At 34.9% G+C, this 15,071-nt stretch overlaps 4 protein-coding genes across 4 annotated transcripts; all 4 read left to right on the forward strand.

Annotated features, from left to right (window-relative positions):
- Window positions 1–10,461: 10,461 nt before the first annotated feature.
- On the forward strand, window positions 10,462–10,908 carry ONS95_012256 (uncharacterized protein; the record flags this gene model as incomplete). Its single annotated transcript, XM_058505880.1, has 3 exons — window positions 10,462–10,502; window positions 10,575–10,817; window positions 10,872–10,908. The coding sequence occupies 3 exons, from the start codon at window positions 10,462–10,464 to the stop codon at window positions 10,906–10,908; spliced, it is 321 nt and encodes a 106-aa protein (XP_058358403.1).
- Window positions 10,909–12,163: 1,255 nt separating this feature from the next.
- ONS95_012257 (uncharacterized protein) lies at window positions 12,164–12,915 on the forward strand (the record flags this gene model as incomplete). The annotated part of the gene is made up of 4 exons (XM_058505881.1): window positions 12,164–12,286; window positions 12,345–12,406; window positions 12,468–12,695; window positions 12,759–12,915. The coding sequence occupies 4 exons, from the start codon at window positions 12,164–12,166 to the stop codon at window positions 12,913–12,915; spliced, it is 570 nt and encodes a 189-aa protein (XP_058358404.1).
- A 494-nt stretch (window positions 12,916–13,409) lies between these two features.
- On the forward strand, window positions 13,410–13,712 carry ONS95_012258 (uncharacterized protein; the record flags this gene model as incomplete). The annotated part of the gene is made up of 1 exon (XM_058505882.1): window positions 13,410–13,712. One exon carries the CDS (start codon window positions 13,410–13,412, stop codon window positions 13,710–13,712), a length of 303 nt encoding a protein of 100 aa, XP_058358405.1.
- Window positions 13,713–14,016: 304 nt separating this feature from the next.
- Window positions 14,017–14,956, forward strand: ONS95_012259 (uncharacterized protein; the record flags this gene model as incomplete). The annotated part of the gene is made up of 3 exons (XM_058505883.1): window positions 14,017–14,422; window positions 14,469–14,827; window positions 14,900–14,956. The coding sequence occupies 3 exons, from the start codon at window positions 14,017–14,019 to the stop codon at window positions 14,954–14,956; spliced, it is 822 nt and encodes a 273-aa protein (XP_058358406.1).
- Between the last annotated feature and the right edge of the window lie 115 nt (window positions 14,957–15,071).

Here is a 15,071-nt window from a genome sequence, read left to right on the forward strand (position 1 = left end):
TCTATTAGATAATAGTGCTTTTTTAGTAAATACATAGTACCTAATCAAAGTGAAGATTAAGACAGAATTAATAAAAAGATTATTCGGAAACATCAAAGTAGACGTTCCGCACAAGTGATTCATTTGGCTTCCCGTATAGCGAGCACTGCTCGATCCCAAGTTGTCAGAGGGTTATTTGGGTTTCATTTTCACTGCTGCCATGCTATCCCTTCGTCCGCTGAGATATTAACACGCTAGCAGGGGTGGTGCAGCCCGGTGTATAGAGGCAGCTGAACGTATTATTTTATATATTCTTATATATAATTTATATAATAAAAGATATCGCGGGAATAAATCAATACGTTAACTCTATTAATTTATATTCTTAGAACGTGTTATAAAAATAAAGTACTTTCTTAAGAGTAATTCTAGTGATTCCGAAGGTTTAGATAAACTCTTACTATAAAAGAAAGTAAAGAACTCGATTCTTAAAGATATAATAAAAGAATTTAGACTAATTATAAGCGTTTCCTTTGAACTTTTTAAGTATAAACTACTATAGCTTACTATAGTGATTTTATTACTTAAATTCCGTCCTTTTATATACCTATTTAACTACTTTACCTTATTCTTTATACTTTCTCTTCTACGAGTTATTATAACTAATATAAATCGATATATAAACCTTTAACGAATATAAGTTAAATAAGAAAGAGCTTAAGTATAATAAGATATAGTTCTAGAAGAGATATATATATTTCTTAGGGTAATTATATATATAAGAGTCTATAACGAGCCTTATATTAATATATACTAGAATACAAATAGAAAGAGAGATCTAATATATTTAATTTCAGTATATATTACACTTAATCGATATAAAGATATTAAGAGGTATTATTATATCTTTAGTATAGATAATAATAAACGTTAAGACTACTACTTACCTTTAAATAAGATATAATAGTATAAGCTAGAACTTTTAGCTTTAGAGATTCAGGCGTCTTACTAATAATATTACTTTTCTTCTACTAAAATAAGTATTAATAAGCTTATAGTACGCTGTTTTAGAAGGTAAGTACTTCTCTTTCTATTAATTACTTAATCTCTTCTAATTTATATTAGATTATTATATACTTATAAGATACTAGCTAAACTAATTAAGTAAGGGTATAAAATATTCAGAATTACAGACTATAAGTATATATATAACTAGATTTAGAGCTCTCGCGCGTATAAGTTATAAGCTCTTTTTAAATATCTAGACCTTATTTCTATAGGTTACCTTATAAGATCTTTAGTCCTTTTTCTACTATATAAACGCCTTATAGTCTATCTTAATAATTACTTTATATCTATACCTCTATTTAAGGAACTTCAGAACTATAGCTATAGAGCTATTAGTACTATATGTTTATACGTACTTTTACCTACTAACTTTTCTATCTTAAAAGCTTACTTTATTATAGAATACTTTATTTATAAAAGTAGTATGAAATATATTATATTTAGCTTAGTAAGATAATAATATTATTCTAGCTCTTAGTAATATCTATATAGTTCATTAAGCGGATAACTTTTAAGTAAAATTACGAAGGAGGCTAGTAAAAATATTAACTAATAGCTGAATCGTTAGATAAGTCTTTAGAGGAGATTATATAAAAGAGCTGCTTATTCCGCGCTTTATTAATAATTATAACTATTATATAAGAGGAGTTAATTTAGCTAATTAATTCCGGGAATTATATAAATCCTATCGTACTATATACCGGAATTAGTAGCCTTTATTCTATTAGTTAATCGATATAACTTATATTAACACTTATAGGTTATATATACTTTATACGAAGGTTTAGCGGTTATTAAATCACTTATAATTTAGAGTAGAGTTATATTAAAGGCTCCTAAGCTACTTCTAAAAGCTATAGCTTACTTAATTATATTATAAGTTAAAGAGTAAGAGGTTCTTTAATCTAAACTTTCTGATATTATATTTTTAAAGAAAGCTACTTAAACGTAACTTTTATATATAATGTAAATACCTAAGGAAACGTTAGAATATACTAAGAGGTAAGCTTATCCCCTGAAAGTAAGAGTATAATAGATCCGACTTTTATAGTGTTTCTCTTGAAAGGTATAGCCTACTATATAGTATATTTATAGAGCTAAGTAAGAAAGACTAGATAATAGTAGGTAAGACTATTTATATTAGATAATAGAATTAATTATAGTTAACTCCTCTGCTTTATTATAAGTTTTTACCTCTAGGAAGTATATCTATAGAGCTATATAGAACTATCTATAGAAGAAGCTATAATATATAAAAGGTTAAGTGCCTCTAACTAAGCTATCTTCAGCTTAGTAGTATATATAATATCTAGCCTAAATCCCTTTATATTCTAATACTTTCCCTTAAGGTAGATTATACTTATTATAAGTCCTCCTTAATACTTAATCTTAGATTATAAGTCCTTTTTAGCGCGCTTAACTCCAGTAACTTCCTTAGCTAATCCTATCTAACTTTTAAACTATTTAAATATAACTTATTCTAGTAGTTTTATTATACTATTAGTAACTATTTTAGCTATAAGGATATAATTAATCTTTAACTTCTTTTATTCTGCGAGATTATAGATATAATAGTATATAATATTGATATACTTAGACTATTCGTTTAAGTAAGTATTCTTTATTAGTATAATAACTTCTTAGTTATCTCTAAGTATCTATACTAACTCTAAGTTTCTTCTAATAAGCTTAGAGTAACTTAAGTCACGGAAAACTTAAGTAAACTATTAACTATACTTAGCGTAGTTTATAAGTGCTATATACTTAGATTTATAGCTTAATATAGTAACTAATTGTTATTTCTTACTCGATTAAGATATTAAGCTACTATAGAATATAATTATATTTCCTAAAGTACTTTTCTTATTAACTTTATTACTTACTTAATCTATATTAAAGTAGAGTATAATAATATTATACTCTCTCCTTAGTCTATATTAGATCCGTGTCTTAATAGTTAACTTTAAGTACTTAAGTAGTAATTTTAAGGTATATCTATAGTACTTAGCTAAGTCGCTTATAAATTAGCTAAGTTTTCCGAGGATAAAAGCGATATTAAGTTATATGAAGATTATTATATATATTAAGCTTCTAATAGTATATTAGTACTTAGTAATATTAATCCGTTTATTATTATTATTAGTAGAGTAAAAGTATTTATATCTAGTAGTAAGAGTTCTCTTTAGCTTAAAAGTTTCCTAAGTAATTCCGAGTTTATTAAGTATACTTATAAGGTATTATTCTTAGTTAAGTTTAATAGTCTTATACTTTCTATTATAAGTAACTTTAGCTCTAAGAATCTTACTAATCTCCCTTAAGTTCTTAGTATTAAACCTTAATAATAGTTTCTTATAAAACTAATCTAGCTCCCTTTTAAACTTAGCTACTATAATTATATTATTAACATATATAAGGAGCTTAATTATCTTATCCTTATATATAAATATATAAGGATCTATTATACTCTATTAGAATCCCTATTTAATAAGTTTATCTTTTATTAAATAGTTCTAGTCCCTTACTACTTACTTTAGTTTATATAAGCTTTTTAGAGCTTACTATATATAGCTAGTCTTAGCTAAGATATTATCTAAGATCTTTAAGAAGATCTTCTCCTTTAATTCTAACTTAGTAAAAGTATTCTTAATATTATATTAATAGTGTTTAAGATCTTCTTTTACTATAAGTACTAGGAATAGCTGGAGTATATTTATTCAGATAGTTAGAGTAAAAGTCTAATTATAGTCTTATTTATATACTTAACTAAATCCCCTAGCTATTAGTTGAGCTTTAAATTACTTAATCTTATTCTCTATTATAATCTTAATTATATATACTTATTTATAAGAGATAAGGTTTATACTCTCTAGTAGAATTACTTTATAAAAAGTACTATTTATATAGAGAGATAATATTTCTTTAGATATTATAATATATTATCGCTCTATATACTTACTATTAATAGCTTACTTATATATCTAAGGAATTATAATATTAGTAATCTCCTTTATAAGTAAAGCTACTTTATTATAAAGTTCATATAGCTTATTATCTAATATATTTCCTTCTACTAGAATTTATATAATTATTACTCTAATTCTTTTTATACTTTCTTTATTTTCTAAGTCTAATCTAGTCCTTTTTTATAATAACTATATAAAGTAGCGTAGTACCTTCTTCTTCTTTAAGTTAATTATAATTAACTTAAGTCTATTATTAGCTTTTAGTTCTACTAGTATTTTACTTAGAAGGTTTAGTATAATTATATTAACTTATAATCTAGGATTAGGAGCTAAGTCTATATTCTTATTAACCTCTAAGCTAACTTCTAGAGTTATACTAGTTACTAGTAGCTAGTCTAGTGTTACTTCTAGTTCCGGTTCTAAGTTATAGTCTAGTATATTAGCTTCTATAAAAGCTAGTATATCTACTAGTAGTATAAAAGAGAGAATAACTACTATAAGGTTTATTTACTAATCTTTAATTATTAGATTAGTTTCTTTTAGTACCTTTAGTTTACTTTAAGCTTTCTTATCTAAAGTAATATTCAGGGTTCTTTATAGTTCTACTAAAGAGTTTCGAATCCTTAAGTTAACTATTCTTTTAAAGCTACTTTCTTTAATAATTACTTAGCTAGATAAGATTATTAATTTATATTCTAAGGAATATACTTAGAAGTACTTTATTATATTTTCCGAATATCTTATTAAGATTCCGATTCTACTAGGATTAATAAGCTTATTATACTACTTATTTATAAGTATTATTTTCTTATTTATATAATAGAAGTATTTACTCCTTTACTTATAGATATAGTTAATTAATAGTATTTCTCTTATAAAAGCTTTTATTAAGTAGGTCTTTACGCTATTAGTTATAAGTCTAGTTATAGTCCGGTTTCTTATATATAAGTTAGCTTTAGTAGCTTCGTCTTAGAATTCTAGTAGTAGTTAAGTATTTTTAAGTATTATATATATATTAAATTCTATAGTTTAAATTAATTATTTAGTAAGTTTATTCTAATATAAAGATATAATAGTTATTAATTATACTAGTACTTTATCTTTAGTTCTTTAATTATTAGTAGCCTTAAGTAGCTTAAGTATATTATCTAATCTCGCTTATTTAACTTTCTTACTAGATTATAGTTTAATATTAACTTTCTAATCTTAAAGTACTTAATAAGTATCTTCTTTAGTTTTTAGTAGAATTACTTAATCTTAGTGAGAATAGATATTAATAATTAGTAGGAAGTAGCAGTTCTCTTTAATTGATATTAGAAATAATCTAGTAATATTAAATTATATTAAGTTAAGGATTTTAGTAAGCTACGTACTTAGTACCTTTAGAATCCGGTTCTTTATCTTTATAATAGTATATATATTATAAATATCTAGATTCTTAGGAATCTTAATTACTTTTTTTAGTATAATTATATTATATAAGTTCCGAATCTTTTTAAGTCTAAGGTATATAAATCGTTAATAGTACTTAAGGTATTACTTAAGGTCTTTTATAATAGCTATATTATTATCTATTAAGTTATCTTTTACTAGTTTAATAGCTAGTAGAGCTCTTAGGGTTTTAAGTTAACTATAGTTAACTTTTCTAATAGTTCTAATTACTTTCTTATTAAATACTTTAGAGATATATTTTATAATATAAAGACTATAAGATTACTTTACCTTTAGAACTCTTTTATTCCTTTTAGTAATCTAAATATTCTTATTATTAAAAGTTCTATAATAGCTACTCTTATATAATTTCTTTACTAAGTCTAAATTCATACTTAGCTTAAGAATATAAAGTATATTATCTAGAAAATAAGAAGTTCTATCTATTACCTTAACTAATATAACTCTATATATATATAAGTATAATATCTTCCTCTTAACTTAAATATAGACTTTAGATATAAGTCTTAGTTCCCTAAATAAGTAAATTTAATTAGTTATAAATAAACTTACACTTATATTAACTGCCTGGTCTTTAAGAGTACTCTTACGAATTAACTCTTTAGATAATATAACTTTTTTAGTAGTATTATCTTCCTCGTTAGAAAAAGTATTCTTACTAGTGTAGTTAGACTTATTAGATATATTATTATCTAAATTATATACTATTATATAACTCTTTCTTTTATACTTAAAGTAATAAGACGAAAAGCTTTTCTTAATAAGCTTAAAGCGATCCTTTTAGCTAGATCGGAAGTAAGAAGTCTTATCTTTTACTTATAATCTAAGCTTATATATTAACTTAGCTTATTCTCTCTTCTTTTTCTTTAGCTAGAGGTTTTTAGCGTATTCTCTACTAGTAGCTTAGAACTTATAGTTAGTAATAAAGTAATCTTTAGATCTATAATAGTAGTATTTTAGAGCTACTCTAGTTATACTATAATTTAACGAATTACTATCTTAGTAAGAGTAATAGTTAAGGTAATAGTATACTTACTTATATTATTATTAAGTAGTATATACCTATTCCTTACTTATACTTTATAGCTTTAAATCTTATATATAAGATTCCTTTTCTTATAAGATCTTAACTTTCTTATCAATTATTAGAGATTATTAAGTTAAGAAACTATCTACTATAGTAATATATTAGCCTTACTTTTAGAGAGCTAAAGTTATAATTAAGAAGAGTACTTTATTAGAATATATATTCTTTATTATATTATTTACTATAATAATCTTCTATTAGTACTTCTTTAGCTTACTTTATAATCTATTAATATTAATATCCTTATTAAAAGTAAAGTTTTAAATACTTATTATATATTAGTTAGTAATTAATAAGCTAGTCTTATTATACTTTAGCTTTAATTATATCTAAATAGTAGAGGTAATCTTATACTTATTAATAAGTATAATATTATCTTCGCTAAGTTTTTCTAATATAATTTCTAAAGCTTTTATATTATCTTAGTCCTATTCCTTTACTTTATTAAAGTTCTATATTCCTCTAAGTTACTTAAATCTTATAGTAATCTTATTTACTTTTAAGTTAAATAATATCTTAAAGGTAATAGCTTTAGCTTTACTTTCTCTTTCTCTTAGGATTTATATATATTTAGTTCTAATTACTTTAATAGTATAAAAGACGCTTTTACTCTTAATCTTAACCTTTATATAGCGAAACTAGTCTTTATAGTACTTCTTACTTAGAGTTAATAAGTACTTACTATATTTTCCTATTTTATATATCTATTAATATATAGAAATTAATACTTTTTAATTAGATAGTTTATATATATATATAATTAATAAAGAGTTTTAATATATTATTAACTTAAGGTTATATAGAAATTACACTTAATTTTATAATTATAAGTAGCTTTCTTTATATACTACTTAACTTCTTATATTTATATAAAGCTTCCTCTGAAGTCTATAAGTTGTATAATTATTATAAGACTCCTTTTAGAGCTTATAAGTTATTTAGTTAGTTATAAGAGTACTTCTTACTTAGCTTCTTAACTTATTATTATTAGTACTCTTACTTAGCCTCTTAGTCCTTCTTACTTAGACTAGTCTCTCTTCTTACTTTAAGAGATTTAAATTAATTACTTTACTTTTATTAATTTACTTATCTTAATTCGTTTACTTAGGGCTTATAACCTCTTAAAAGGTATAGCTTACTATATAGTATATTTATAGGGCTAAGTAAGAAAGACTAGATAATAATAAGTAAGACTATTTATATTAGATAATAGAGTTAACTATAGTTAACTCTTTTACTCTATTATAAGTTTTCACCTCTAGGAAGTATATCTATAGAGCTATATAGAACTATTTATAGAAGAAGCTATAGTATATAAAGAGTTAAGTACCCTTAACTAAGCTATCTTTAGCCTAGTGGTGCACGTGATATCTAGCCTGAATCCCTTTATATTCTAATAGTTTCTCTATATAATAAGAGAGAGTATTAGATGCGATTTCATTAGCCTTATGTATTTTGCTAGTAAATTTGTATATAGAGGTATATAAAGTAATATAGACCCCCTGCCGTGCTCGCTTCGCACACTAGGCCGCACTACCCCTGCTAGCGTATTAATATCTTAGCGGACGAAGGGATACCTTAACCTAACCCTCAGATGCAGCCTTCACGAATGAGAGCTCCTGAATGGTTGCTTGGCTCAAGGATTAGGAGAGTTGGGAGAGCTGGAGCTGCATAGTTTAAAAGCCGAATCGTGACAGCAAGGTGGTCAGTGCTCTGTGTTACTGCCTCAACCTCAACCTGGATACTCAACCTTCTCACGTGAGGCATGCTCATTCTCAAGCCATACCTTAAAAGGTACCTTAGGTAATGTTATAAGGTGTGCTTCTATTCCTTATTTGTCCCGTCAGGAAGCAATTCACGAGCACAGCAGCTTCTGCCCTGGCTACTACAATTTGCATGGCGGTTCTGGAACAGGAACCAGCAAGCAAGGATACCTGTGGCTACTATGCGTCTATTGTGGAACTTTTCCTTCTCATGCTTCTGTTTTCTGCATTATTCCAGACAGGTTGAAAGCTATACAACGAAGGTCAGAAGTTCACGTTTCACATCTGCAACAAATCAACGATCTACGAGGGACTGACGAGCCTGGACTCTTCCAGGAAGGACCTGGTGGACATTATTTGGATGCTTTCTCGAAAAGGTGAGATTCTGAAGACACTGGTGACAAAGTGTATTTCATATCTGTTCTTGAGGAATGACTACCAACGTTCCCTGGTTGCGCCACGAAGAATCCACGTTTCCCCCAGTACCTAGACTCATCGCATTCCATAAGCTCTACGTCAAGTTGCTGTGTGAACCAAACCGCCTCTCAGCACTGCAGTAGTGCAGTCTGGACAAGCATCAAACCACTTCTTGCCTCTGTTGCGATATTGACTGTTATTGTGCTCGAACTGCTGGAATAGTTTTTGGAAATGATTGCGAGGCATTGGGTACTCGGAACGGGCGAAGTGGGGAAAGTATTGAGAGGTGAGTGCTGGGAGTTGATCAGCAACCACGTCAGGCGGCTTCGGATTGTATGATTTCTACATGCTACCACTCTGCGGTGTTTGACATAATCTGGGAAGCTTGGCCTACTCTCTCCTTCGGTAATCAAGTTCGCTTCGAGACGAGATCAAAGGCAATGGACTTAGTGGTATGTCTTCGGAACTTGTCTTTCAGATTCTCAATTCGTATCTCCCAATGTACCTCTTCACTGCCTAGTCCTTGCCATTCGGACTTCCTGTCACGCTTGAGTCAAATATCACGGCCACGGCGGAAATCATCATCCTCACTCCTCGAGATAGGGTCTCTGACTCTTGTCCTTGCCCAGATGACAAAGTGCCGAAAAATTGCCAGCCCCTTGAAGCTAACTCCTGACACAGGGGATATGATGCAGTCAATACGGTATGCTAATAATTGATTATACATTGGTTCTATATTTACATCTCATGAGTCGTCTTGGGACTTTCTAAACGAAATCTCAACAGATGCTACTTGGGAACATTTCGCCAGTATTCTCTGCAGTATCACGCTCAGAGTCATCTCCAAGTTCAAGACTGGGCACCAAATTTCCACATGGGCCATGACGTGATTTTTTGACAGCATCTGCTATGCTGATTGCTGGGTCGCACTCCCAAGCTGGCCATGTTCAGTCCCCTGCAAAGGTGCTCGAGAACCCTTGAACTGTTCAAATGAGGTGGACCATGCCCTGTTTGGTTTAGGAAGTACCAAAACGGATCGCCGAGCCCTGATCGAAAATACAAAGGACCCGAGATTCGGGATAAAGCTTAGAGTTAAATTGCTATCAATCAAGCTTACTGTGGCCCTGAATCCTGTTCAGTCATCAGATGAAACAAGCATTCCCAGCTCCCGGGTCGGCCTATGCTTGGCATCAGATATGCCCACTGAAGCCCCCCACTATTAAGCTATTTCAGGTCATAGTATGATTCATACAGCAGTACAAGGTACTGTTCATGCACGGCCGGTGTCCATGGCCCTATTCAAACTAAGTACTCCATAGTTTTGGAGGACCTCAGATACGCGAGCAAACGGCCACGAGCTTCGCCATGGGCACGAGGTCAAACTTGGAGAGAACACGACATGGTTAGCCCCAGAGACTGCTTGATTTCGATGTTACCGACGATTTATCAGATGAGATTCATCCAAACTTGAACTTCTCGATTGAGAACATGAATCGTGCACACCAGGGTTGATCAACCGCACCGAAATTCTTCCTCCATCATCTGCGGTGTTCGGAATTGGGACCAGAAAAGGAGTAAGTGATATTGCTATATAAGAACCTGATTCACACTCCCTCATCCCCTCCATCTCATCAACAGTCTCTCGTTCAACACATTCGTTCAGCACGCTCGTTCAGCACACTCGTTTCCAACCAGCACACTCCTTTACCAAACATCACCCACCAACACCAAAATGCAATTCTCGTCAGTTATCGTGGCTCTCTTGGCCTCCACGTAAGTAGTTTCCATAAACAGTCATGTGCCCAACGCCCTTCCTCGATGGCTATATACTTATAAACTACGTAGTGTCGCCGCAGACCTCCACACCAGGCTCACCTGTCTGAACTATTCCCAATCCGTTCTTGGAGCCGGTGCTTCTCAGGCAGGCACGAATGATGCTGCGACTATCGCAGCCTGTAACGCTTACAAACGCCGCAATACTGGAAACAAACAGTGGGATACCTGCCCGGATTGCACCGTTATTCAGAACAACCAGATCAAAGCTTGCCAGTCGAATGGGAAGCATCTTGGAGGCGATGAGTTCCTCTTGTAAGCTAATGTGACTTTCTGTTGTTGTATGAACATGTACTGATTATTGCGCAGCTACTGCAAGCAGAATGGTGCGAATTCCGCTGCATAAGTGGTTTCTTATCCATGCATAGGTGATTGAGATGAGAAGACAACATTGCGGAACCGACAAGGTTCTTTATCTGAAGCCGACTGATGCTTTTGGGTGGCTTGAGAATGTGGGGTAGATATAAATTGAAGATTCATTGCTTAGCATCCGATCCCTGATAGAAACTATGCAATGCAAATACTCCTCAATTCAACGATACCACCCAGATTTGGCATCTGTCTCAAATTTGACACCTGGACGAGTGATCTGATCCAGCTTCGCTTGAGGTATCGCCATTGACCATTTATAATGCTGGCCGGATCACTAACGCCCTGCACTATACGCTTTCTTCATTGTTTGCGCTGTGGTAGGAGCGGTAGGACATCTGATTTCACGCAAAAAGTAAACAGTTTCTTGTTGGGCGAAGCGAGCCACGGTCCAATCGCTTGTATCTCCACCAGGGAAGCAGTTATTCCAAGGCACCTCGTGGTCTGCGAGCCTCCCGTATGACCCTATTTGTCTGGTGCTTCATCTTCAACAAGTAAATTAGAAAGAGCATCGGCTCCTGTCTTTCGCCAAGGACAATATGCTGGAGTGCAGCAGCCAGGTGAAGAACAATTCAAGCAAGTCATAGTGTTTCCGAACTTGATGCCGAAGTCCAGTGCTTTTCAAGCACTGCTACGTCTCTGGTCGCAGGATAATCGCCCTTACCAACCTGATCATTGACGGCTGGTGGTACCTTCCCCTCGGGATCGTTCCACACGAGTTGCGGTACTCGTAGGCCTGTCTGATAAGGGGCGATGAAAGTACTGTACTGTAGGTTAGGGACGCTCAGGAAAGATCACCACCTATCAAAGCAGAATGCTCGAGGCGTAAATCCCTCTTACTTCCTGTTGACATCGATGGACATAGGCTAGATTCAGGTGACCCGTATCTATGACGATTTGGCCACGTCCACATGCTACAAGATTTGCGATGTTGGACTCTCCAAGACACTTTGTTGCTCGCCTGCAGCGATCTTGACATGAAACCTGTTGCACAGCCGAGCTTGGCGCGACTAGGCATCAAGTAGATCAATATTGGCATACCACAACACTTACCCGCATTGGCGAATGATATATCTGGTGGTATGCGGGCGCTGAACCCTTAAATATGAAATTCATTCTTGCTTCCGTTCTTTCGGAGACGACATTAGCACCGTACAGTAATCATATCACTTCCCCTCCACTCCTTCCAGCAAAGCCCACCTGCGTGCCGAACTCGAGGAAATCAGACAATCATGAAGACTCATACCCACTACGAGCGCTCAAGCTCACCTTGGAATCGGACAGTCATCATATGGCTATGGTCTTTCCAAGTCATCGGCTCCATCATCGTCACTGCCTTCGCTGCAGCTCTCCTGGTAAGTCATTATGTTCTTTGGCGCTTCTAGCATGGAAGACTGCTGAGATTGATGTTAGGACCGGAGGGATGGTCTCCAACAGCGCTGGGATGATGGCTTAGCAGATGCTTTGTTCTTGATGTACGCAACATTGTCTCCAGTCCCATAACAGTCCCATAAGGGAAGCTGACGCGGTTGCAAGAACTTCCTTCCTGGTCTTCTCGTTCACAGTCATCAATGTCATCTTTACCGTCCCAGCTTGCATTCACTACAAAAAGAACTCTCTCTCCCCTATGTGGATGATGATTGGCTCTGTCTGGATGGCTCTCTTCTGGTTGGTAGCCATCGCAATGTCTGCGTGGGCCATTGCATGGAGTGCACCAACCTTCGAAGTATACGAGGTCTCGTGCTTGCTTAACATGCTCGCTGGGTGAGTAACCTGTCCCCTCAATATCTTCGGTTGTGCCTAGAACAGAGGCTAAAAAAAACCCAGGTTCCCATATATTGGAGGCCTGATCTACTACAGTGTTGTCTACGACCGCTGGAGGAGAGCTCACAAGGGCAAATCCGATGTTAATCCCACGAATGAAAGGCATAGCCTGGACAGCAGAAAGCCCCTTGCCCAAGACCAGGGAATTTGCGAAGAATAGGGGATTTCTGTTAGGTGCAGACGACTAGGTGATGAGGGGAACAAATAATTGACGATAGAAACATTATACGCTGGGCATGGAGAAAATGCTTGGTGGATGGAGGTTGAAAGTGGAAGTGGTAATGTCTAATAATCGCAATTACTTAATGTCTAATCATAGTAACGATAACAATTTCCCTGCCATCCAGCAACACGTAAAGATATTGTGGTCAAGACAAGCCATAGGGGCGTTGATTGGCCTCCCGATAATATCCTCGCTCTGGCCTTCCAGTTGCAGTCATCATCCAGTTAAAGTAGTTCTGTTTTATGTCATGTTCTGTGTCGGCTGGGATTACTTCGCCGCATTTCAGCATTGTCACCTTCTTAAATCAGTCAGTATCAGACAGTATCGGTCGGTACCATGGCAAGTGCATACGGAGTCACAACCAAGCTTTAAAGGAAGCTCTCCCCATAGGCATCTCATTCCAAATCTACAGCTCAAATTATTAGTTCAACATGGCACCCTCTTTCCACGTCTTGATTGTGGGTGGTGGACTCGGCGGCCTTACTGCATCGGTTGCCCTGGGACAAAAGGGTCACAGAGTAACAGTCCTTGAATCGACTGCCAAGTTACAGACAATTGGTGGCGGAATTGGCATTCCCCCAAACTCAATGCGAGTCTGGGACTATCTTGGTCTGATGGATAGGCTCAAAGCTGCAGCCGAGATTCAGGGCCGACGACGGTTGTATTTCAGACGGTATACCGGGGACTTGATATGTTTGGGTGGCATGCAGGAGCAAGCTTGGAAGTATGGGTAAGTGGGTTAGGGATAAGGTTGCTACGATCATCAAGAGTTATTGAACAGAATGCAGCACGGCAGCCATTCACCGAGGACAACTTCAGCAACTCCTCATTGAAGCAGCTCAGGAAGCGGGCGTAACAATCCGTGTCAACACTCGAATCGTTGGAGTCGACGAAAGTGGTGCATCGCCTGTAGCATTAACCAAGACTGGCGAACGAATCGAAGCTGATCTAATAGTTGGTGCTGATGGTATGTTACGCACTCACCTCATGTCATCAAGTGGAGCTTACAATTCACGTAAAACAGGAGCAAAATCCACAATGAGAAACATCATGTATCCAGATGTCCAACTCAGCAGCTCTATAAATTGCTATCGTGCAATCATACCGGGTGCCTCTGCTGCATCAGACCCTGATTTGGCGCCTTTGCTAGGCTGCTCGACGATCTGGTGGGGACCACAACGCGCTGTTGTTTGTATGGCCGTCCAGAACGGGACGATGCTTTCTGTAGAATGTCCTCATCCTGGCGATACAGGCACCGCTGGAGAATGGAATAAGCCTGGCGATATGGAAGCCTTGAAGGAGACTTATTCAGATTTCGAACCCGTGGTCAAGAAATTATTGGCAAAGATTGAGCCCGACACTCTTTTGGTCTGGAAGTTAAATCAGTTGCCCGAGCTGAAGACATGGGTATTTAGGAGCGGGAAAATTGTACTTCTGGGCGACGGTACGTGATACAGAGAAATCTGAGATTTAGTATTGAGAAATTGTAGCTGCCCATGCCATTATGCCGTATTCAGGGCAGGGCCATGCGATGGCGATTGAGGACTGCGCATCCCTTACCGAATGTCTTTCACGCGCCACCTCTACATCCGCCATCCCCGACGCTGTTCGTGCCTTCGAGACTATCCGAAAACCTCGTAACAAGCACATGGCTGACTATTCAGTCTTCAATGCTCATACATGGCAGCTGCCAGATGGTGAAGAGCAACGCAGACGAGACGAGATGCTTGCCAAGGCGCCACTTTTTGGTGCTCAAAATTGGGATGGAGAGCATGTTGACGACTTTCCGGGAATGCCGCCAAACCCCTTGTATTATCCGTGGATGCTGGGACATGATGTTGTGGATTTTGTAAGTAGGGGATTCTTATTGTCTGTTTTGTTCCAAGACAGGGGGGATTAACTAACCGATAAACGCGCTTAGACGAGGAGGAAACTGGACGAGATCTGGCCATCGAGTAACGCGGATGGGAAGCTATAGAGCGTGTCAAAGTCTCTAGCGATTTCCTAGTACTTCATTACTCGAAAGATGATAGCCAGAACTTTGTATATAATATGTCGTTACCTCCGCTTGATGTCTATCTCCTTGTGAAAAT

This window comes from Cadophora gregata (genome assembly GCF_030347475.1).
Source record: "Cadophora gregata isolate MNR1 chromosome Unknown scaffold_6, whole genome shotgun sequence".
Taxonomy (NCBI): domain Eukaryota; kingdom Fungi; phylum Ascomycota; class Leotiomycetes; order Helotiales; family Ploettnerulaceae; genus Cadophora; species Cadophora gregata.